We start from the raw sequence: 23,248 nt of genomic DNA, 5'->3' as shown, positions 1-23,248 counted from the left end.
TTAAAGTAGCCTACCAAAAGTAAAAGTACAAAATGTTTGAAAATAGCAGCTCTACAAACTCACACATTGAGCTGGTAGATCTGCAATTTTCAAATATAAAAAATAGGGCTAAAGATCTATGTTTTATAATATTATAATTTATATCTGCAAAATAACTAGTAGCCTAAAGATTTCAAATAAATGTAGTGGAGTAAAAGTAGCCTACAATATCTGGATCTGAGACGAGAATGTTGAAATAAGAATATTGGAAATTTGAAATACCTTACTCAAATAAAGTAGGTCTACAAACACCTCAAAATTGTACTTCGTTACTTTACGCCACTGCCTGCATTAGACCCATTTAACTGACCAGTCAAATGATCTGAGGAAGCCGCTTTTAATGACTTAAGTTTCTTGCCAAAAAAAAAAAAAAACAGAGGTGAAGAGGTGCGCTCACCGCACTTCAACAATGTGCGCCTGTGCTGAGAGAGATGGCTGAAGTTGACGCCGGCAGATCGTCCTAGACTAGTTAGACACAAGGGGCAACGTTGCGCGAGGACGGTAACAACAGGTTATTATGGTTTTGTATGGAGAAGATAAGAGACGCACAAATATTCCTCCAGGAGGAGATACCGATTAAACCGTTCGGACGTCATGTAGGCTATCAAATGCAAGGGGAATGTGAAGTTGCACTGGACTCTCACTGTGTCGGTATGCGACGTTCCAGCAACAGCGTTTGGAGGCGCTGACTTCGTCTGCGGATCTTCTACCTGGGAAAAGTTATTCGTTCCGACCTTATAGAAGATGCATCTGTTTCGGAGTTATAACTACCAGGTTTTCCCGGACCGCTGTTCCGTGGAGACTCCATCCATACGAGGCATCAGTTGGGTACGCACTACGCACAGTTACCAGTTATAAACCCGTTAGACTAGTGTTGTGTAGAAAAGCTAATTAGAGCACATCTGCAGCCTATCATCCTGATTCATGGTGGCGCATTCTTGATGAAGATGGTGACTCATCCGCTATAGTTACCATCACTGCCCTCTTATTGTGGAAGTCTTTAATATATAGGATAATCTACATTGACATGATCATATTTTTGGATTTACAGCAGAAATAAGAACAATGTAAATGGCAAAAAGATGGGTGAGTCAGAATAGTTAAAAAATGTAGTGAACAGGACATTAATTATCTAACTCTTACTACTATAGGGAGTGGATTACTTTTTGGGTGGTTTTCTATAGTCTTGAATAAGGGCTTAGAAATCTTTAAAGACCGGCCATGGTTGTTCTAAACATATCAGCCACCCTTCAGCACAAGATCTGGGGAGATAGCATCTATATTGTGCTGCAGCCTTAACTGAAACTGGTAAATGAATGTCAGTTGCATAGGAGCAGTGCAAGGACCTTGTTAGACAATACAGTGGGGGCTATTAACCAAATCTTTTTCAATATGACACAACTAGCATCCCCAAAACATCTCAAGAATGCCAAGAAAAGTTTCACTATTGTCTAACCATGTGGGTGTGGGTGCACAGGAAGGTAGCAAAGTGCAACCAAAGTTTGTATCAAACCAAAGTTATAAATAGTGCATTGTTTATTGTTCACCTCCATTCCCCCCTCAACTCAGTTTACATAGTTCAGAATGCACAAAGGGGAGTCTTTTGTTTCCAGGTCACCGGAAGACACAGAATGGAGCTCTTGTCTAAATTTACTTTGAGTTATAGTATCTATTATTCAATAGGTCAAGCCTCTAACCAAAAATATTTACTGTAAATCTGCACATGTGGACACTGGACATACAGTACAGTAGCCTATAGTCCAAAGCATATGCTAAAACTAAAGAAAATGAACTGTTGTAATAAAAACATGTCAATGTCAACTTTTATGATATCTAAAGTATCATAAAAAAAACTAAACTGTTCTAGCAGTAATAAACAGCATGTCTTTGCAAGTACACTATAATTTTTTTTACTGTATCACGTATGTACTATAAATCATAACAAAGTGAATGTAATGTTTTGCACAAATTATTAAATGGCACAGCTTTCAATGAGAATAGGCCAGCAACGCTCCCAGTTACCAGATGCAGTCCGGATTAATAATCGTGGAAGACACACATGACACATCTTTTCTTAACTTCTCTGTAACTTCGTAACATTAAAGTGCTGTGCTGCCTCTGGGCGACTGATTTTTCCCCTTGGGATAATAAAGGTATCTATCAATCGTAATCTACCGGTACGTAGCAGCACACAGGATCACCTTTGTCATGCCTGGGGAAGTATGCTTTTTAATTTACAGTTACAAGGCTTAGTGTTGAGAAAGACTCACTTGCAAAGATCCATTCTTCCCAAAAATGTCTTTGTGTCTCCGATCCTTGTATCTGTTACCCACTGGCATGCAAGATTGACAATTAAAGTGGCTCCACACTGAGGATCTGGCTGCCCTGAACACATGCATTCAGATACCAGCAACAAGGAGAAAGCTAAGGGTCATTTTACAGTCATTAGGGGATGCCAGGGCACTTTCTCTCCGTCCTCATACCAGTGGCGAGGTGCAGAGACAGGGAGATCAAGCCAAACTAAATGCCTCACATTCACATAGGGTCCTCATAATGAGTGCGTGTCTACATTGTTTTGTTTCTCCACTGAATGGGTTACACAACATCATCCTAATGATCAGGCCTTCTACACATCACGTTTTAGCCACCTTTGTCTCACTGGTCTCTGAACTGAAGTATAAACCAACAAAACTACATTTTAATTTCCGGCTTTCAATTCTGTAAAATGATTCTACAAGACAGACGAAGCAGACTTGCAATGGGAGCTGAAGGGAGTATTTTCTATTTATTATTGGAGCTGGTTAAAAACAAGGGCAGTGTACCACTCAGGATAAGATCATGTAACATGACATGACTAGCTGCACAATAGAACAAGCATACTGAATTTACTCTGTCAACAGAAAGGGCTGGGTGGAGATCCATGCTGTGAACAAAGCATGCGGGGATAGAAAAAAGAAACAACGTGTACATATTTGATTGAATCCGTATAAGTATGGAGTAGACGATAACAATTCTCCAATGACGACAGCCAGCTACTTACAAATGCCAGCCATTTTTTTGCATGATTAAACCTTCCCTTTATTCTCTTCAAACAATACCATGACTGTATATCATAAACAAGCATACCACAGAGAGTCAGAGACACACTTTTACCACACAACAGATACTAACATCACGTGCCATAAATCTTTTGTCCTCGTCACCTGAGCTTGCAGTAGCACACTGGCACAGTGAAAATACTCTGCTTGGAGCAGTAGCAAACTATTCTACAACTCCCTCAATCTTACCGACGGCCAGGGGCGACTGAACAAAACTGAGCAAGTCCAGTTTTCCAGTTTTCGGTCGATATTGGTCGATAACGTTCCCGACCCGCTGCCGAAAACCTGACGATGAGCTCCCGTTCGCCAACAGACGCTATCCGCCGCCTTCCGCCGCCGATTCGCGGCCGAATCGGTTTGGTTAAAAGTGCCCTTTAGTCTCTGAGGGCTCCGAGCAAAACACAAAAGGCCCTCACATTAACTAGATCTGCTTTGGAGCAGGAAAAAGCAATCTTCTAGCCGAAGTCTGCTGCACCTTTTCTGACACCTCTACAGGTGGAGGCCATAAGAAGTTTTCAACAACAGGGACAGTAGTCATAAAAGAGTTGTAGATAAATTGAGAGCAAAAAGAGGAAGTCCAAATGGGGCCAAACTATATCAGAGTTGGACCTGTGATAATCTAAACTAGTCCATGGCATACTACTTATAGGTGGTCCATGGGAAAATGTTTTAAAAAGTTTACATAATTGTACCCTTGTTAAATGTAGCCTATCAAACATATATTTAAATAATATTTCATAAGTCCCTAGCTTATAATGGAATAATGGGCTTGATATACTGTTAAATATGTTAAATATTAATAAAACAATAAAATAGAAATTATGTGATTCTTATATACTAAATACATACATTTTGTTATGGGGAGGTATCGCCCCAAACTAGGCCAAAATAAGGTTGAGAACCACTGCTGTAGCACAGCGGTGTATGAAGTGGCAGTAGTATGCACTTCATGTGTTATTCCACTGCATTATGCAGACTAACACCCAAGTAAATGTTATAGGCAAGGATAAGACGAAAGAGAAACAGACTTGAAATGAAAAACAAACAATTTATATCTCTATCTGGATATTCCAGCTTGGACATATCTGCTACACCACAGAAGCAAACACTATCTCTCTTCCCGTGAGATTGTACTGAACAACCAGTCCGGCCAGTTCTGTTGAGCAAAGCAAGTTATATGGTTAATTTAATTATAAAAGCCTTGATGATTTATCAGACTGTGTTCTCTCTCTTTAGACCCCCCTGCCAGAGACCCTGGATTCAAAGAACACCATGAAGCAGGTGTGTATGTGAACCATGCATGGACATTGTGAGTTGCACAAACTACTGACCCGTACAGTGGTACAGTACATGACCTTCCCACCGCTAATGTTCTTCTGTCATAGAGTTGTTTATAATTCTGGTGGTCAGTCTGCTGAGAGACACAATGTCAGACAAGGGATATGACGTAAAACTATATTTATCACTTTAAGGCCCAATCAGAGATAGGCCTACAAACTTACACACACACAAAAACAAACAAACAGCAGTGTTGTTGATTTTATGGACTCGCTTCTTGATTAGCATTAACCATGAAGTGAACCTACACAGGCAAATCCTGAGAGTGTACCCCGAGCATCGCTCCTGGTTACAATTTCCCCAATACATAAAACAATAGTGAAAGATTACTTGCTCACAACGTATAGGTCGGCTATTTTCACCATTTTCGCTCGACACCGTCGTATGACGAAGAATAAGATAGGGCTTGATTGGTCAAAGGGAAGCTGTTGCTATCAAACTGATAAATATTTTGTTTATCACTCCAGTGACGTCACTGAGTAAAATCAGTGAATGTGAAAACTACAACTTCCTTTCTTCCTGGTGGCTCAGTGGCTGTGACATTGTCCTTGTTCTCTGTGTTTACATCAAACAGAAACAACTGTCCCTGATTCCACAAAATATGATATCAGGTTCATATAAGGCAACAGTGGACTGTATGGGGGCGTGCCAGTCCAATGCTTGTCTGTGAAATTCATCAAGGGAATTATAGTAACAGAGGGGGGGGGGCATAGTAAGGGGAAGGTTCTCTGTCAATTAGACTGATGAACAATGAACGGAAATGCACATCAAAAACATGAACGTGTCCTGTTAACTCCGTAACCACTTCAAACCCTCTAGGTCAACTGGACCTGAGTTGGCTACTGTACACCAATAATAATTATTATATAGTGTATGTATACACACACACACACACACACACACACACACACACACACACACACACACACACACACACACACGCACACACACACACTCACGCACACACGCACATACACACACATCAAAACTTCTCTAAACACTTTAAAAAAAATATGCAGACGACAAAGGCACCAGAAATGTACTCAAAATGTATTTATTGATAGATTAACAAGAATTAATAAATAACATTAGTAGGAATAAATACCTTTTCTAGTAACTTGTTGTGTTAAAAAATATCCTAGTTTGCATGTTCTCCCCGTGTCTCTTAGGGTTGATACCCTCACAAAAACATGCACGTAATCCTGGTCTCAATAATGCCTCCCCCTGGCCAGCCGGGGTGCCTGATGGAGGGGAAAGGAACTGGTTGGAATAACGTGTTCCTTCCACGCGCTACGTCCAAACCAGGGAAATCTCCACTGTCAGGTGAAAAGAAGCAACTTGGACTCCTCATGCATAGAAGGAAGCATGAGGTCAGTCCGTTGCCTCCCCAGGTTGGCAGAGGGAGAGCAGAGCCCAGGATTACATAGGCAATTGGCACTGGGTGAAAAAATGGGTTACAAAATTGTGGGATAAAAATTATAAAAAAAAATATATATATCCTAGTTCTGCTATTTTTGCAGAATGCTCGTCTATTTTCGCATACTGTAGGAACGATCGGGTTGAGGTTAATGCAGTTTGAACCTAGTTCTCTGTCCCATGCAGTGTGGTGTCTGCTGACCATTCACAGTGCAGCGCTTGCATCCTCTCAAACTGCTGAACTTGTTCTTCTGTTGTCATAATAGCCACCAGTACTACTTAAGCCAAGTAAAAAACACATTCCTGGCAGCGCAGGGCGCAGGCATGTCAAGCAGTATAAAGGGCACTCCAGGGTCTACACCTAATTGACCCTGACCCTTCCAACCCAGCCCAGCCCTCTCATACTCCTTTATCTCAGCTCCTTGAATGACCTGCAGAGGAAAGAACTTGTAAAGACTCTGATAACAGGGTTGGACATGGAAAGAGAGATCTCTGACAGGGTTTTGCAGACTCCAGACCATCAAAAGAGGCAGACATGCAGGAATAGAAAGAGAAGAAGAGAGAGAGAGAGAGAGAGAGAGAGAATGTGGCACAGAGGGAGATCAGCATTAATAATAATATATTTAATCTCTTTAAAGAAAGATTCAGCTTTATCCGCTATTTCCTCAACCCGAGGCATCACGCTATGCAAATGTTCTAGTCAGCAGAGGGATGTTCTTAATTTCTAAAGGTTTTTCTAGTCGTTTTTTTTTTGTGTGTGTTTTTGTGTTTGTAAAAGGAGAATGAAGATAAAGACTTTAATGGGAGAAAGAGAGGCTGCAGGAGGCAGGTCTTCATAGAGGTCTTGCTTTATTCAAACATCGCTGCGCTTTGTTTGGTTGCTTAGCAAGTGTTGGCCAGAGACACCCACATAGTAGCCCTTTCTAATCTTGCATCCTGACAGCGTTCCACGAGATGGATGAATTTTAATAACTTCAGCCCATGGAGCTCCTGTTGCATTGCTGACAAAACAAATGAAACACAGTTTGGTGTTAACGTAAGCAAAGCAAACATGAAACGTGAGAGGTCTTTCTTGGTCATATTTGATCACAGGCAGGGCTGATAAGCAGTTGAACTGTACTACTTGATATGAGATTTTTATTTTGCGTCACAAGCGTGCTTGTCCTGGAGAAGTGACCCGATTTTCTTTTTTTCAAATCTGAGTGTTTTATTTGCAGTTACTTTGGAGGTTAAGGACTGCAGTTAGTGTATTTTGCACCTCGTTTAGTGCAAAGAAAACTGGAATTGTGTGCCCCTTGGAGCAAAGATCTATGCCAGGCTGGGTGGAGTACCCAGGAATCGCAAACTTTGGAAATCAATCATAGCCAATGGACTGATAGATATTGATCACAAGACTCCAGAGATCATAGCAATTTGTGTGACCTTTGGACTAAATCTGTAGGAAAAAGTATATTTTGAGGCGTTTGGATGGATTGAATTGCTTCCACTAATATATTCTACAGTTGCAACAGGTGTTGTGAATGAGCTGATAGTGAGTAGATTTATTTGAGCACAGTTGTCTTTTATACAGAAATAACTGACCACAGAATGGCTTAATTAACCAATCAGTATCGAGAATTCAAAAAATGTACTATTGAATGATACAGAGTCAAAGAATGTCCAGAGTTAAGTTTAGCTCGGGTCTATTTTTACACTGAGTTAAATGAACACACTGTATTTCACAGAGTAGTGTAAGCACAGAAACAGAGTGAGGGGGAGTCAACCCAAAGGACGGAAACAGATAGAGGGGGAGACAACCCACCTTTGTAGTCTTTCCTCACACCACAAAGCGGAGCCCACCATGGTCGCTGAAGAGAAGCCAGTGAGAGACAGAAAGGGAGAGAGAGAGTGACAGCTTCACCCACAAAGGAAACTATGAAACATCATCCCCAAACTGTACTACGGAGACCTTTATTCATAATAATTCCACCTCACATTTACATGTAGTGTAAGCAAACCAAACAAACATCAAATACTGACTAGAACATAGTTTGCCAGAGGTAATTAAAGTCAAGTTCCACAAATCTGACTAGCAGGACACAACTGCGGAAATACACTCAATCAGAAAATGGGTCACGGTTGCCTCTTCCAACATTTCAGATGAGATGACCTCTCCCACTGAAGAACGTACAGTCTATGTCAGTGTGTATTGTACTCTGTGTCATTGACTGGCACACCTGTGCGAATGTACTGTTTGCTTTGTAACCTGACTCAGAACAATTAGCCTAGCTGCTCAACACATGGACTATAGTCTGTAGATAACTATGATTAGGTGGCCCACATACAGACAATGAACAATCTACTGTAGTATGTGTAGTATGCCACAGGTGGTGGACAGTGGACATGGGAATCACAGAATAGAGGTTTTGAATTACATCTCTGCTGTGTTGTAGACATAGTTTTCCATTTTAATGGCAAGTTCTTTTCCCAATATTAACTAGACTGCACTCTGTCGAGGTGCCAACTTGCGACTTGTGAACTCTTGGCCATGTAAGGCCTATTGTGTGCCAGCAGAGCGCGCAAGTACTGCGATCGGTACTGGGTATGTGGGTATGTGACGACACTTGTTGGTTGGTGGTGACCTCACATCTAGAGTGAAGGTTATTGCGACCATAGGTCGCTATTTAGTATGAAAACCAGCAGCTCATGTCCGTCAGTCTGTCTGTCTGTCTGATTGTCTGTCTGTCTGTCTGTCACACCTCATGCTCCTATCATGATGTCTGACATCATAGATGTCTGACATCATAGATGTCTGACATCAATGTCATACACTATGTCTGACATCAATGTCATACACTACACGTGACTGACACAAAATGTCAATATATGGGCATCTGACATCATAGATGTCTGATGGCCAAGAAACATGCAAATCGACGTCTGACATCATTGGTGTCTGACATCTGAAGTCATAGACCACATGAGACTGACACAATATGTCCATATATGGACATTCCCAGATGATGCTAGGGCAACCACACTAATACAATCCTTTTTATGCCCATATATTGAGCAGGGAACTCAATATATGGCCATAAAAGGGATTGTATTTCACCCACCTCCAGCCATTTATATCAGGTTGCACTTGTTGATGGTGACGTCACCAAGAAAGCTGGTCCCTCATTGGCTAAAGGCGGGTGGAAACAGATGCCAGAAACAGACGCCGGAAACAGACGGCACCGAACGCAGTACTTTCACTCTCTGCTGGCGCAACTAACTATTATTGCGACTGTAGGTGGCAGTTAACTACAACTACAACCTCTGTATGTAAACCGACACATCTTGTCCATATCTCTGTCACACCTGACACTGTGGTTCCCCTGACACATCACTGTGACATCACAGGCTATGGTTTGTCGCTCTGACATGCTCTGACATCACTGTGATGTCAGGTGAACCACTCTTAACAGAATGGGTTTGCCGCTCTGACATCACGCTCTGGCTTCACTGTGATGTCACACTAACAGAATCCCTTTTATGCCCATATATGGAGTTCCCTGATGTCATCAATATTAAGCCCATATCTAACAGGACTTCATATGGGAATGCCCATATGGAGGCCACATCGGCCACATACCGGTACTAACTGAGTAAGCATGTTTGGGCTCTCACAGCAATGGATCTCCATATATGGGTACCAGGGGTCTCCATATATAACTGGTCCAATATACACCACTGGCCAGATGGCCAAGAATTGGCGTGACGTTGTATGTCGCCATGAGGCGTCTTACTAGTATTTAAAATATATATTTAGTTTGTAAAAGAAGACTGGGTCAGGATGCAGAACTTCCCCTCCTCCCCTCCCAGCAGTAGCACTAGCTGCTGAAGATGGATGTATGTTGGGCTCCATTTTTCAGGTTTAGCGCCGACATGCCTGAGAATGGAGGTTGAGAGGGGTGGGGGAACAGGCCCCTGGGAATACTGGTGACCCCTACTGGGAGTCTGCCCTGTCCCCTGGGAATGGGAAGGGAGGCACAACATAACTTTCATGAGGCACAGCTGGTGTCTGGGGACATGTTCAGATGTTATCTGTACATACAGGTCTTGGGAATGGGCCAGTGGAATAAAAATAAGAATAACTATAACTGTGCAGTCTGTGCGTGTTTGCGTGCGTACCTGCATGCGTGGATGTGTGTGATAGGTTTACGGTGTGCTGTTGTAGATAGGTCTTGACACTTATAATAGATTATAATCAGTAGCTCTGTGAACTTTGATCCTGCATGCTTGTGTCCTTTTTTATTTGCTCCCAGTTTGAGTGAAAGTGCACATATTTTGCACATGGCGGTGGTATTTTGTTGCTTGGATCAGACTGTGTGAGACCACCAGGTTGCTGAGGGTCAACAGACGAGTCACAGGTTCATAGGCTTCACCAGCCAATATCTTCATCATGACAGACTGACTCTTATGGAGAGAAAGCTTCAGGGAGTTTCTGTCATGGGCTTTTCCCCACTCTGAGAACAGCATGGAACCAGAGCTTTGTGTCGTTGAGACCATCGCTTTGACTAATAACACTGCTGAGAGGGGGACAGCAAAGAACAAACAGGAACACTGTCAGAGTCCCTTGTAAATCACAAGATTGTTGGGAAAGAGAAATAAGTAAAGGCAAAGAAAGAGGGAGGGAGCGATAGAAACATGAGGTCTACCACAGTCAATCATTAATTAATCACTTAAACCCAACATACGTCATTGACCACTCCAGTCAATGACTTATATTGGGTTATGTTGTGTAGACCCCCTAGGGGTCTATACTAGGCCCCTTCCTTTTGTCCTTCTACGCCAAATCCCTAAGTTGAAAATAGCCAGTCGACAAGCTCACACCGCGATGCATTGCTAGGGTTCATGTGGTCAATTAATTAAATATTAATGTCTTGTAGTTTTGTCAACAGTTTTATCGCTGACAAAAGGGATTCCATGCTAAAAGGCAGAAAGTAGTGGCTGCTTAGCAACACATTCGGCGTGTTCTCCGTTGTATTATATCAATATTGTTCCTGGATCAGTGGCTGATACAGATTCGTACATTCCACTTGTATTGTTCTCCACACCCTTTTTGGGTTTCCAAGCAGGCTGTGGGGTGTCCGGGTGAGACGTGCGAGAGGGCAAGCCAGGCCGCAAAGTAATACCAAGATGAGTTCAAGAGCAATCTAGTGAAACTGTTCGGAAAATAAAATCATCGTCTCCAACTTTACTAGCCAGTTACTGCATTGTGGAGGACGAGAGTGCAGCTAAAGTGTGGGAGTTTAGCACACAAGTTCTTAATAACACTTTCTCACACACTTTTCCCATACACGTCACGGTACACTCCAACCCCCACACAACACTCCACTCACACGGTTGACGTTGATGTGATTCCACAGTGCGTTTCCCTTTGTGGGGAAACGCAAAGAAACACCATCTCTCTCACACACACACACACGCATGCACGCACGCACGCACACACACACGCACGCACGCACGCACACGCACACGCACACACACACACACACACACACACACACACACACACACACACACACACACTATGCACCCGTTTCTGTCTTATAACTTCTGTCTGCCACCAATACAGAAGATGGACTGTTTCTCTCAGTAAACAAGACCATCTGTTACATACACTCATGTTAAGCTCCCTTAGTTTTCACAATATACAGTAGTAAAAGAGGTCTGCAAATAAGGGCCATAGCAGTCTATGGATTTATGATAGTCTTTGTTGCAATGTTTACTTCTCTTTCTCCCATAACAGTTTCTGTCAGAACGTATTCTGAAGGCTGCAAGGGTGGTGTACAGTGCCTTGATGGAACGAAACCGCAGTCTGATCCGAGACAGAAAGTATCACCTCAAAACATACCGGTACTGTACCTACATTAGTGCTGTATCTTTGTCTATATCGAAACATGAATGTAATGTTGATTGTAAATGTACTCTCCCTCTACCCTTTAAAGACAGTGTTGCTCAGGGAAGGAACTTGTTGATTGGCTAATGAAGCTAAACGAAGGCTTCCAGACAAGGAGCCAGGCTGTTGGAATGTGGCAAGTCTTGGTGGATGAAGGAATCATTGTTCATGGTAAGAAAAAGCATATTTAATGTGTTTTACTTAGCTATGGATAGTAAGTCAACATGCCATGTGTGTAGTTTGTGAACAAATTAAGCCACACAAATCACAATGCGGTGTTCAGTCGCATTGTACTAGTGTTGACAGAACAGCTGCTTGTGTGTTGGTCCTAGTTTAGTGACGGTCAATGTCTCCTTTGGCCAAATGGAAATTATCCTTAGTACAGTACATACAGTAAATACATACAATCTATTAGTGCTCCACAAGAACAAAAGAATAGTGGATATTCACTTACATATTATCCACAGGCATTATGTGTTTGTGTAGCCTGTTTATGCTGGACTGACCCCGGAGATTTAATATTTTATTTCTTCTCCGCCCAAGGAGCGGGCGAATTGAATGGGCCAATCAGGGTTGTATGCTTAGGGCACGTGGTTTGGCGTCTGGTGGATTCCCAAGGCTGGTCCGGTCCCAGCCCCCCCCAGCCCCCCCCCAGCCCCCTCCCTTCAGAACTCTTCTGCCCACGTGAGAGTCAGTAGTGGACTCTGATTGGTGTCCTCTGCCCACGTGAGAGTCGCTAGTGGACTCTGATTGGTCCGTGAAAACTGTCATGGCGGAGTCAGACTTGACTCGAATTCTTTTAATAAACTATACAATAGTGCCGTTTCATTACGTTTTAATACCATTTTGCACTAACGTAAACATGCAATCATATAATATGTTATAAGAAATAACGTATTTTTGCAATGTCACGCCACGTCGCCGTCGGGGGCTCTAAGCGTGTGTGTGTGTGTGTGTGTGTGTGTGTGCGTGTGTGCGTGTGTGTGTGTGTGTGTGTGTGTGTGTGTGTGTGTGTGTGTGTGTGTGTGTGTGTGTGTGTGTGAGACGTCAATAGGCTTTAGCCCGCCCCCGCTGAAGTGGAATCTCTGCCTGAAGGATCAGACTCTCTCCCAAAACGAAGTGAAATGTAGTGTGTGAAGAGACTGACGCTTGCAGTCAGGCTATGTTTATGCTGCCCGAGGGTGTTTCTGTATCGTGATATCATGCACAGTGGCATGTAATGTGACTGGTTTACTCTTGAACTATAACAGTAGAAAGTGAAAATTGTTCTCAGAAACAGGGTTCACAAGTTCCACATTTGGTGTTTATACGAAACACACATAAACATTGCTTCAAGAATTGACCAAAACATGCTGAATTAGGTTGACATCTATTAATGAATGTGCAATGCCATACTGTTCTTTCACTTTGCCGCAGCGAACCATTCAGTGACTGCCAAATAGCTTTTAACGACCACTCATGGCCTTTTGATGGGTACACTGTAATGTGTAATGGCCTTTTGATGGGTACACTGTAATCAGAGAAGAGAACATTTCACCACAGTAGGAACTAGGGAGAGCATCACTCTAAATGGGTTTCAATTCACTGGCATTTGTTTTTCCACCAATGAAATTAGGGAACTAAGCGGTCACAACAGCGGTGTGACGGCTGCTCAGGGCAGGCATACGACCCCCATTACAGCACGTTCGGGTGCATCTCATCGTTGCTGTCGGGGAGAAACCTCCATATTTTAACTTTCTGAGTTTTTGAAGTTTTGAGTTTTGGACATGTGAAGTTTCCACCCGACAGAGACGACATGACCCTCAAGGTCTCACTCGAGGACAAGCAAGCTGTGCAAACTGGACTGAATAGATTCACCTTTCAGTTTTGAAATTGCACATGCACACGCTCACCCATCCCTGTCATGACCATATATTCCTCCCTCCAAAATCACTGGAAAAACTGATTTAAACATGATGATGAAGAGAGACCGGTTTAACAAGAAATGTGAAAACACAGTGACTGATTGTGAGACCTACCGTACACTGGCATTATGTTGATTTCTTTCCCGCATCTCCCAGTCTGCTGGGAAATGTCTATGTTACCATTTCTCAGGAAATGTAGACATTTCCCGGTCTTTTGAGAAATGTGGGAAATTTCCCATATTACCCTTCTTGCTACAATTATATATTCTCTCCATTCATACATTTAGGCCTACATGTCTTTTCCTTATTACAGGACTTGCCTATATCCCGGTGTCTCCTCTTATGTTGTCTTGGTTGCATTTAAAGGTGATACACCATGAAACTTCACTTTTCCTATTTTAAAACCTTTTTTTGGGGTCCCAGTAGCACCTTCTATCCTCACAAAGTCCCATTTCAGACCGTTGTGTCTTTCTCTGGTTTTGGGAAGGTGGAGGTTAAAAGCATCCCACGGGTTCTCAAAACAGGCTGTCCAGATTTGCTGCTGTTTGTGACGTCATAAACGGCCGTTTTTGAAGAAAAACATTTTTTTTCCAAACATTTCTTTTTTTCAAAAATATATATATATATATTTTTTTTTTCAAGATTTTTTTGGGGGGCGGCGCAGTTCAGGCCAAAGGTGGTACTGCAGCTGAAAATGCTCTGAGAGCCATTCAAAAATGAGAGGCTCTCTATTCAGGAGTGGTAATTTAGCCTCAAACCTTTTGAAAAACGTTTTTGGGACATAAACAATATGACATAAATACTTTTTAAATGCATGGTGTATCACCTTTAAATCTCCCATGTCTTTTCCTTCCCACGATCAAGTGAAACAAGAGTTGAACTTCCATGATAAGGACACCCAGTTCTACCGCTTCCTGGACGCAGAGTTTGGCCTGAGCCACACGACCAATGAGAAGGACTCTGAGGATGAGCTCCAGGAAGGCCTGTCACTGCTGTCTCAGATTGGCCCCGATGCTCTTCTCACCATGATTCTACGCAAATGGTCAGCATTGCACACTGTTCATGTGTGACCACTGAGATCATCAACACGCAGTTATGTTAGAGCAGAGTTTCTCAAAGTGGGGTCCGGGGATCCCCAGGGGTCCTTGAGGGGATCCCCAAAAATCGCAAACTTACTCACTACTAGAGAGGAACATTATGAAGAATTTGAATTAATAAAAGAAAATTAGGGGAGCATTTTTAATATCCATTAAGAGTTTCTTTACAATATTATGCTAGCCTTGTCATATTTCTGTCCAAATATAATAATGTATAGCGTATGAATAGGCCTTATTATGGGGGTTATTCTAAGTGGTATTCCTTTTGGGACGTTAACTGTCCTACACATAGACTGAATGCAGCTTTTGTGTGTTATTCTTTTTCCATGCATGTACAGTCCAAGTCAGAGGAGTGCAGAGGACCTGGAGGTCATCTATGAAGAGCTGCTCCATGTCAAGGCTGCTGCTCACCTGTCTTCCTCAGTCAGTCACAATTTTTTACATTTGCAGAGTAAAATGAACTACTTATGCCCTATATACTTCAGCATAAAATGAGCAACGGAAATATACAATCTACATGCTCACAATGTGTTGCAATGCAGTGCATTGAGAGCTTGTTGGTCTTTCTATTCTTGCTATTTGGGATCATTTAGATTTTAAAGCTATACTGTGTAAGTTGCTCAACTAGTGGTCAGTAGCGGTATAGCAAACCGCGGTCGCGTCTGCTTTTTACGGCCGTTTTTCGCCGCGGACCGGGCCTTCAGACCCCCGCGTTCGCCTCGCCCGCCTCGCCAAGTCACCACGCATCCGTAGTGTCCCTCTGCGGACCGGCGTTGGGGAGGTTTACAGGCTAGACTTGTAAACAAAGCTGTTGAAGCAAGCTATTTCCTGAAGAGACCTCAAGATGCACTGTCATTGGCCGGTAGTGTATCATGTGTGTATGATCTGCAATGTGATTGGCCAACGTATACACAACGTATACGGATGATGCAGATGACGTCATTTTGCTGCGAAATCCCGCCCCTGTCACGGCTAAGTAGAAAACATAAAGAAAAGGCTTTTGGGGCTGAAATTAACGGAGTGGGGGTTCTAAAACTTTAGTGATTTAATAGTTAGGAGAACCCTAACCCTAACCCGAACCCACCACCACCCTGATAAGCACTTGGCATTTAGGAGTTGGGACATTCAATTTTGTTTGACTTGGTTCCACAGATTCTGTAAATATTGTGAAAATAGCAGATCTACAAACTGTTGCGTTGCGAGGAGTTGTGACAAGTTGGTCAATGTTTGACCAGTTTTTTTATAGCATACTGTAGCTTGTTTATTACTTTTGATGGCATGGTCTTTTTCTTTTCTTTTTTTTAGGTATTAAAAAGGTCTTAAAATTCCTTAAATTGTCATCTGGGGACTCCCCAGATGATGTGGGGCTGGGGACCCCCCTGAGGTCTCGACCCACAGGTTGAGAACCACTGCTATAGAACAGGGTTGTGCAACCTTTTTTGGCCTGAGATAAATCACAACCACTTACATTTTATTATATCTGCAAATTAAAATAACAGAATAAGTCAATGGTTTAATATGAAAAATAAAGGCAGGATAAATTAAGTGAAAGGTTTGTCCAAAAGTGTCATTCCATGTTCCTTTTCTCCACCATCGCTGACGAGACAAATAAAATACAGATGACAGCACGTTATCCAGTTTCATATATGCTAAACATACACAGTACATTATAAGGCTCAGGTTTCAGTTCCTTTTTTCTTTCTTTTTTGGCAGAAATCTTGACAAATGATTTGTGCTTTGTCATGACATGAGATGTCTTTCCAAGGTCCCTTTGTTCACCACTGTTGCATTGTTGTTACTAATGAGACATTTCCCATTCCAAATGACAAAAATAATTAATTTATTTTTGTTTTGTCTCATTGCATCTGTTCCCAAACTCACTCTACAGATGTTGTGTCTCGGGAGAGTGTTTTCTGCTGGTGTTTCAGTCCGAGTGTATCAAAGGGTGCGTTCGGAAATGCGCACTGGGTCTGGTTAGGGTTAGTTTTAGGCATAGTTTTACTGAGGTTAGGGGTTAGGGTTAGGGTTGGGTTTAGGCATAGTTTTACTGAGGTTAGGGTTAGGATTAGGGTTGGGTTTAGGCACTCACTAACGCACCCTTTGATACACTCGGACTGAAACACAAGCAGAAAACACTCTCCCGTTGTGTCTCATTAGCTGTGGTAGAAAAATAGTAGAAGCCTTGTAGCTTAAAAAAATATAAACACACTACTGAACCCTAACCCTAACCCTAACCTCACTAAAACTAATGCTGTGAGGTGGGGAACATAGAGAGGGGAACATAGAACCTGGGGGACATAGGGTGGACCCCCATTCTGCAACTAAACAGGGATGATCCAATCTAAGTCCAATTGTGTTGTGTCTGTAGGTGCGTAAGGAGCTGGCAGCGGTGCTGGTGTTTGAGTCACATGCCAAGGCAGGAACAGTCTGTGAGTGTCGCAGCTTTGTTGGCGTTTTAACTTGGGTCAGAGAAAGACATACTGCACATAAACAGATTACACACACTCTCTCTCTCACACACACACACACACACACACACACACACACACACACACGCACACGCACACGCACACACACTATGCGTGTGAACTTGTATAGGCCTACATTATAATCTAATGTTAAAGAACATCATTTTTAATCACTAGAGAATACAATATCCAATTTACAAATGTACAAATAAATAAACCTGAGAATACAGTAGTAAGAAGCGAAGCAAATTATATACCCAGTGAATATCCATACATAATATACTTCAATGAACATACTTAAATTATACTCAATTCATCATAATGTCAAACAAATTCATAAACATTTTTCAGTAAATGTAATAACAATCCTACTTTTGGAAGAATGCCTTTGGTAGCACTCTTTAATTTATGGATTAACTATGGATCAGCATGCATTCATTCTTGACGGTCTAGAAGTAATTCATCTTTTACACAAATTCTTCCTATTTTTCTTTGTGTATGCAAGAAGCAGATTAAAATGACACCATGCCATTTCTTGGAATCTCCTGGAAACGTGATCTTCATGTTCGTTTCCAGGACAACATGATGGTTTTGACATGCTGGTTGTGCTGCATGGGGAACAGGGGAAGGTATTCAGATTGTTATCTTTACGTGTCATTTCAGTGTTCAGTCAAGGCGACAAAGGCACATCCTGGTACATTATCTGGAAAGGCTCCGTCAACGTCATCACACATGGCAAGGTAATAAAGTCAACAAGTTGACCAAAACACACCTTGCTCCGAATTCTTGAAGAATATAAAACATGAATTGATCTTTTACTCGACAACTGGCCATATTCACACATCCAAATTCAATGTGTAGGGGCTTGTTACAACTCTCCATGAGGGTGAGGACTTTGGACAACTTGCTCTGCTGAATGACGCCCCCCGTGCTGCCACTATCATCCTGAGAGAAGACAATTGTCACTTCCTCCGAGTTGACAAACATGACTTTATACGCATCCTAAAGGTAAATCAGATCACCTCTTTGCTCAAGATATCGATTATTATAACATTCAGGTACAGTATGTGCTAAGGCAGGGCAATATATTGAAAATGTATCGTTATCGAGGTATCAACATGCAAGGTATACATATCGACGAAGACGGCTTGAAATGAGGTATTGGTGTATGTGTCAAATTAATTAACAGACACTATGCATGCACGTAGCACATGCAAAAAAGCAGTCCATCTGTAACCACGTGTGGTTATTTCAATAAAACCTACCTAACCTGTCTATGTGTACTGTGGAGTGTGCATGCATGGATATGCTATTCATTATCTGGGTTAGGCATGCAGTGGACATAAAGCAGAAAAAACATTAAAAACTATATAAAGCAAATTGTTTTTACTAATATCGATATCGAGGTATTCAACAACGTTATCAAATATCGAAGATTTTCCTAATATCGCCCAGCCTTACAGAGCCAAATGTTTTCCCAGGCCAGCTACGGTAACAGCATTAGCAAAAGCCGAGCTGCTTTTGCATGCCGTTGTTAAACCATCTGCTCTTTGTCTATTTGTGTCTACTAGAAATTTTACCCCTCAATTATGGCCAATGACAATTTGTGTGTCTGCATCTCTGTGTGTGTTTATTGTTCTTCTAGGATGTGGAGGCTAACACAGTGCGCCTGGAGGAACATGGGAAAGCCGTGTTGGTCTTGGAGAAGACAGCCGAGTCGGCGGGCCAGGGAGGAACCGGAAATGGGAGCAAGTGAGAAACTTGCGCACGCCCACCTCTCAGACAAAACAGCAGTTCATTAACGAGCTAGGGTGGCAGTCATTAACTTCCAAGACAACACACATTATTTTGGCATTTGGTAGAAACAATGGCATTAAAACAAACATTTTCATCACAGGAAAATGTGGACACATTTTGAGAAGAGTGTTTTTAATGGCGAACTGCCTAAAGGGCTGTCCATACTGTCTCCGACCACAAACTTTTCGTCTGAGAGTTCCGACGTGCTGCTTTCCGGACTCTAATTCAGGGTAATGCTTTTCAAAAGTTCAGAGTGACGTCATTTTGTAGTTGAACCGGACCTTTCCGACTAAAAGTTCGGTGGTCGGAGACAGTATGTACAGGCCTTAAGAGTTCTTAAGAAGAAATGGACTTCAACCCTGCCTTGTTGAACGAGCGCTGTCTTATCTGCCCTCAAGTGTGTCAGCAAACAAAAAGTTGAATTAATAAGATATTGACTTCCCCTTTAGACTGTTGGCATGTGATTTCCTTTGTTCCTATAATATTTAATAGTTATTATTCTTACAATCACTCATCATCACCAGCCCATGCCCTCCCTTCACACCTAACGTGTCAATTTGATTTTGAGATGAAAAAATGTTGGAGTGTTTCCAGGGTTTTGCCACCACCCTGAGGCATCACAGGCATTTGTTTCCTTGTTTCAAACACGCACACAAACAACCAATGGCAACCAGGCATCTTTATGTTTTCCCTCTGTCTGTTCTTGTTTCTATTAATCTTCCGCCTCAAACGTGAAGGTACACGGTCATGTCGGGGACACCGGAGAAGATCCTAGAGCACCTGCTGGAAACGCTGAAGCTGGACACCAATGGGAACGATCTTATAGGTAGGAACCAGTGGTGTAAAGTAACTAAGTACATTTACTCTGTCTCTGTACTTGGGGTTTTTTATTGGGATATTTGGAACAATATTAAAATGTATTTACAATTGTCAGTACTTTTACTTCTACTCCACTACATCTCAAAGTCAAATATTGTACTTTAAATCCACTACAATTATTTGAAAACTTTAGTTACTAGTTACTTTGTAGATTTTGTTTATATACACATGTCGCCTATTTGAAAACAGATGATCTACAAGCTCAAAATGCGTCACGATGCGATGCATTGTGAGCTTCTAGATCTGCTATTTTCAAGGAAGCATGGGCTCAGTTTGGGGCTCTCCCAAGGTTGGCATAGGGAGATCGCCCACAGGATTACAGCTTTGGCAATTGGCACTGGGTGAAAAATGTGTTTTAAAACATTTTATACATTTGAAAACTTGTGAAACGGGACATTCAAGAAGTACTTTTTTACTTTTGGTACTTTGAGTACATTCTGTATTAACTTTAGAATTCTGGACTTTTACAAGTATTTCTACATTGTATTATTGATAATATTAATAATTGAATTAAAGTAAATAATATGAGTAGTTTTTCCACCAGTGGTAGGAACCTACTGTACATTAGCCTAGTAAACTGACTCCTCCCATCTTCTGTTCGAATCTTCGAATGAAGGCAGGAAGAGACTGGTTTACGAGGCTAACTGTACATACAGTAGCCTATACATGAACCCAATAATCAGTTATGAAGATGTGTTGTGGAAAAGAGGGATTACGTAACGATTTACTATCAATCTCTGGTTTCATGGGAAATGTTTGTCTGGGTGCTTCACTTGGAACTGGTCAAAAAAGAAAAACAGTGAAGGCTGTGTGTGTGTAAAGTGCTTCGGGGTCAGCACATTTCCTCGTGCTTCCTCCCCCTGTATTGGCTGATTTATACTTGTTGGTGACATGCGCCAAAGATAGCAGATCTACAAGCTCACAGCGCGTTGCGTGGCGCCGCGTGGTGAGCTTGTATTTCCAATGCGTGGTACGATTAGCAGCCAAGTATAATTCAGCCATATTCTTTTCATTGCAGTCAGATGACTGGGATATCCTGGTGCGTTTGGGGACACTGTGAGAGTGTTGTTGTTAGTAGTAATTAGCAGCTTACTCATTGTTGTTTTGGTTGTTTTTCTGCCCACAGATTCGTTCGTGAGTGACTTCCTACTCACCCACCGAGTGTTCATGCCCTCCAGCCAGTTATGTTCTGCTCTACATAACCAATATCCAGTGATGGTCATAGTGATGATCATAATAGTAATGAATGATATAGCACATGATGGGGATATTGTCTAGATTTTCAATAGGCTTTTGTAGATAAGTGCAGTGAGCAGGTCAAAGTGGAGACTGCATGGGTACAATTACATGAAGCCAGGAAAAGTCTCTTTTACTCTTTACTTTTACAATTAGGCTTAAACAAGTTAAGAGATTTCTAATGGTCTCTCTCAGACGGTAACGGGAAAAGCCGACCTAAAACAAAGTTGACCCAAACTCGTTTCCCAACGGGTCTGTGGCTTTAAGTTAGATGCAGAATAGACAAAAATCTAATCTTTGCTTTTGGGGGTCCCTGGAACAAAATATTTTGCGATGGGGATCCGTGGCCAAATACGTATCATTATGGAGGTCCTTGACATGAAAAGGTTTTAGAAACAATGATAGCAACAAAAGTTGTTTCAGGAAAACTGTATAGGATTTAGAAGACATTTTTAGAATGTGCCAATAAGTGGTTAAGGACCCCCATTTTTTGGCTGCACCCAGTTTTTGGCTGCAGACCCCCATCTCAAAATATTTTGTTCCACGGATGGACCCCTATCGCAAAATGTTTTGTTCCAGGGACCCCCAGAAGCAAAGATTAGATTTAGGCCACAGACCCGTTGAGAAACGAGTTTGGGTCGACTTTGTTTTAGGTCGACTTTTCACGTATTCCTCTCAGACATCATCGCTAGACATTTTAAATATGCGTGCAATATGCATACACAAATGGTGGCCCTTAACTCTGGGTGCACTTACCATGCGGAGCCATCAGAAGGTTCCGAGCTGGAGAAGGCTGCCTACGCGCTCAACACCAAGCAGAAGGTAGTGAAACTGATTGGCCAGTGGGTGGCGCTGTATGGTCTTGTGCTGAAAGAAGACCAGATTGTTCGAGACTTCCTAGAGGTGAGCGGGACCACAACCAAAAAAATCATGTGTGTGAAGAACATTTGACCCATTCAGAACGGGTACACATTATGGTGTATTATTATTTTATGCTTTAACTACTGAAAAATAGCAGATATACAAGCTCACAGCGCGGCACCGAGTGCCGCGCTGCGAGCTTGTAGATCTGCTATTTTTGAAAAATCGTGACAATTTGAATTTTGACCCGATTCTATAGCCTAAGTGTCTTTTGAATCCTTCTAAGGTTTTTTGAAAAACCCATGTTTCTATGTCAGCAATGTGGCCAGCCATCGTCAAATAAAAGGTCCTTTTCTCTTAACAGTTAACAGCTCAGTTAGTCTGCGACTACAATGTCAGTGGTTCTCAAACCTTTTCATGTGAAGGACCCCTGTAAAAGAATATTCATATCTCAAAATATTATAGTTCCAAGGACCACCCAGAAGCAAAATTTGAGTTACAAACGTTTGCTCTAAAAATGCATACATTCAAAGATTTGCACACATTTTCACAACTTTTTCAAAAATAGCAGATCTACAAGCTCACACGCTGTGAGCTTGTATATCTGCTATTTTTCAATAGTTAAAGCATTCAATAATCCTAGGCCTAAATGGGTTAAAGTATCCAGATGCGATTTTGAGCTACACCGACATTTGGTGCTGGTAATGTATTGCTTATTTCCTATGGGCTTACCATGTGTTAACTTTCACTCTCTTGTTATGGCAGAGACTGAAGAAGGAGGTGGCTGCCGATACTCGTTTATCAAACATGCTGAAAGAACAATTTAGAGACAGGAGGAGAAATACCGGTAGAGTGTCAGTGTAAGTTGTCTACTGTATGTCTACAATATTATGCACACCTTAAATTCTCTTAGATGTGACTTTGAAGCAAACAACGTAATATGTTAGGAGTCAGTCCTAAATATGATTGTTTTTGCTTTTCATAATGCACATACAGGACGGAGAATGGATGCCAGACACTGGCCAAGGTAATCTCATCCAGGAGGGAATGTACAAAGACAATTAGAAACCGGAATGTCAACTCCAGTATCTGTGCCTCCTGTCACAAAGATATTCATTTTATCACGCGTTGTGTTTCTTGCAGTCGTTTGTCATTTTAATGTGTGTGTCAGATCCATTCACTAAGTCTA

At 42.0% G+C, this 23,248-nt stretch overlaps 1 protein-coding gene across 1 annotated transcript in view; it reads left to right on the top strand.

Moving 5' to 3' along the window:
- Positions 1–783: 783 nt before the first annotated feature.
- rapgef3 (Rap guanine nucleotide exchange factor (GEF) 3) overlaps positions 784–23,248 on the top strand; it is a gene marked incomplete at its 5' end in the record, with an annotated part of 38,058 nt that continues 15,593 nt past the window's right edge. The window contains 15 exons of the mRNA XM_080734012.1: positions 784–867; positions 4,374–4,418; positions 11,668–11,774; positions 11,867–11,988; positions 14,586–14,763; positions 15,157–15,241; positions 17,187–17,247; positions 17,950–18,026; positions 18,148–18,294; positions 18,932–19,038; positions 19,821–19,909; positions 21,089–21,180; positions 21,964–22,101; positions 22,825–22,919; positions 23,056–23,086. Of these exons, the coding sequence (XP_080590138.1) occupies positions 784–867; positions 4,374–4,418; positions 11,668–11,774; positions 11,867–11,988; positions 14,586–14,763; positions 15,157–15,241; positions 17,187–17,247; positions 17,950–18,026; positions 18,148–18,294; positions 18,932–19,038; positions 19,821–19,909; positions 21,089–21,180; positions 21,964–22,101; positions 22,825–22,919; positions 23,056–23,086 (1,458 nt within the window). The remainder of the gene's footprint in view (positions 868–4,373; positions 4,419–11,667; positions 11,775–11,866; positions 11,989–14,585; positions 14,764–15,156; positions 15,242–17,186; positions 17,248–17,949; positions 18,027–18,147; positions 18,295–18,931; positions 19,039–19,820; positions 19,910–21,088; positions 21,181–21,963; positions 22,102–22,824; positions 22,920–23,055; positions 23,087–23,248) is intronic.

The sequence above is a fragment of the Nannobrachium achirus genome (genome assembly GCF_963921795.1).
Source record: "Nannobrachium achirus genome assembly, chromosome: 9".
NCBI lineage: Eukaryota > Metazoa > Chordata > Actinopteri > Myctophiformes > Myctophidae > Nannobrachium > Nannobrachium achirus.
The sequence above is the reverse complement of the archived record's forward strand: the minus strand, read 5'-3'. Positions and strand labels throughout refer to the sequence as shown.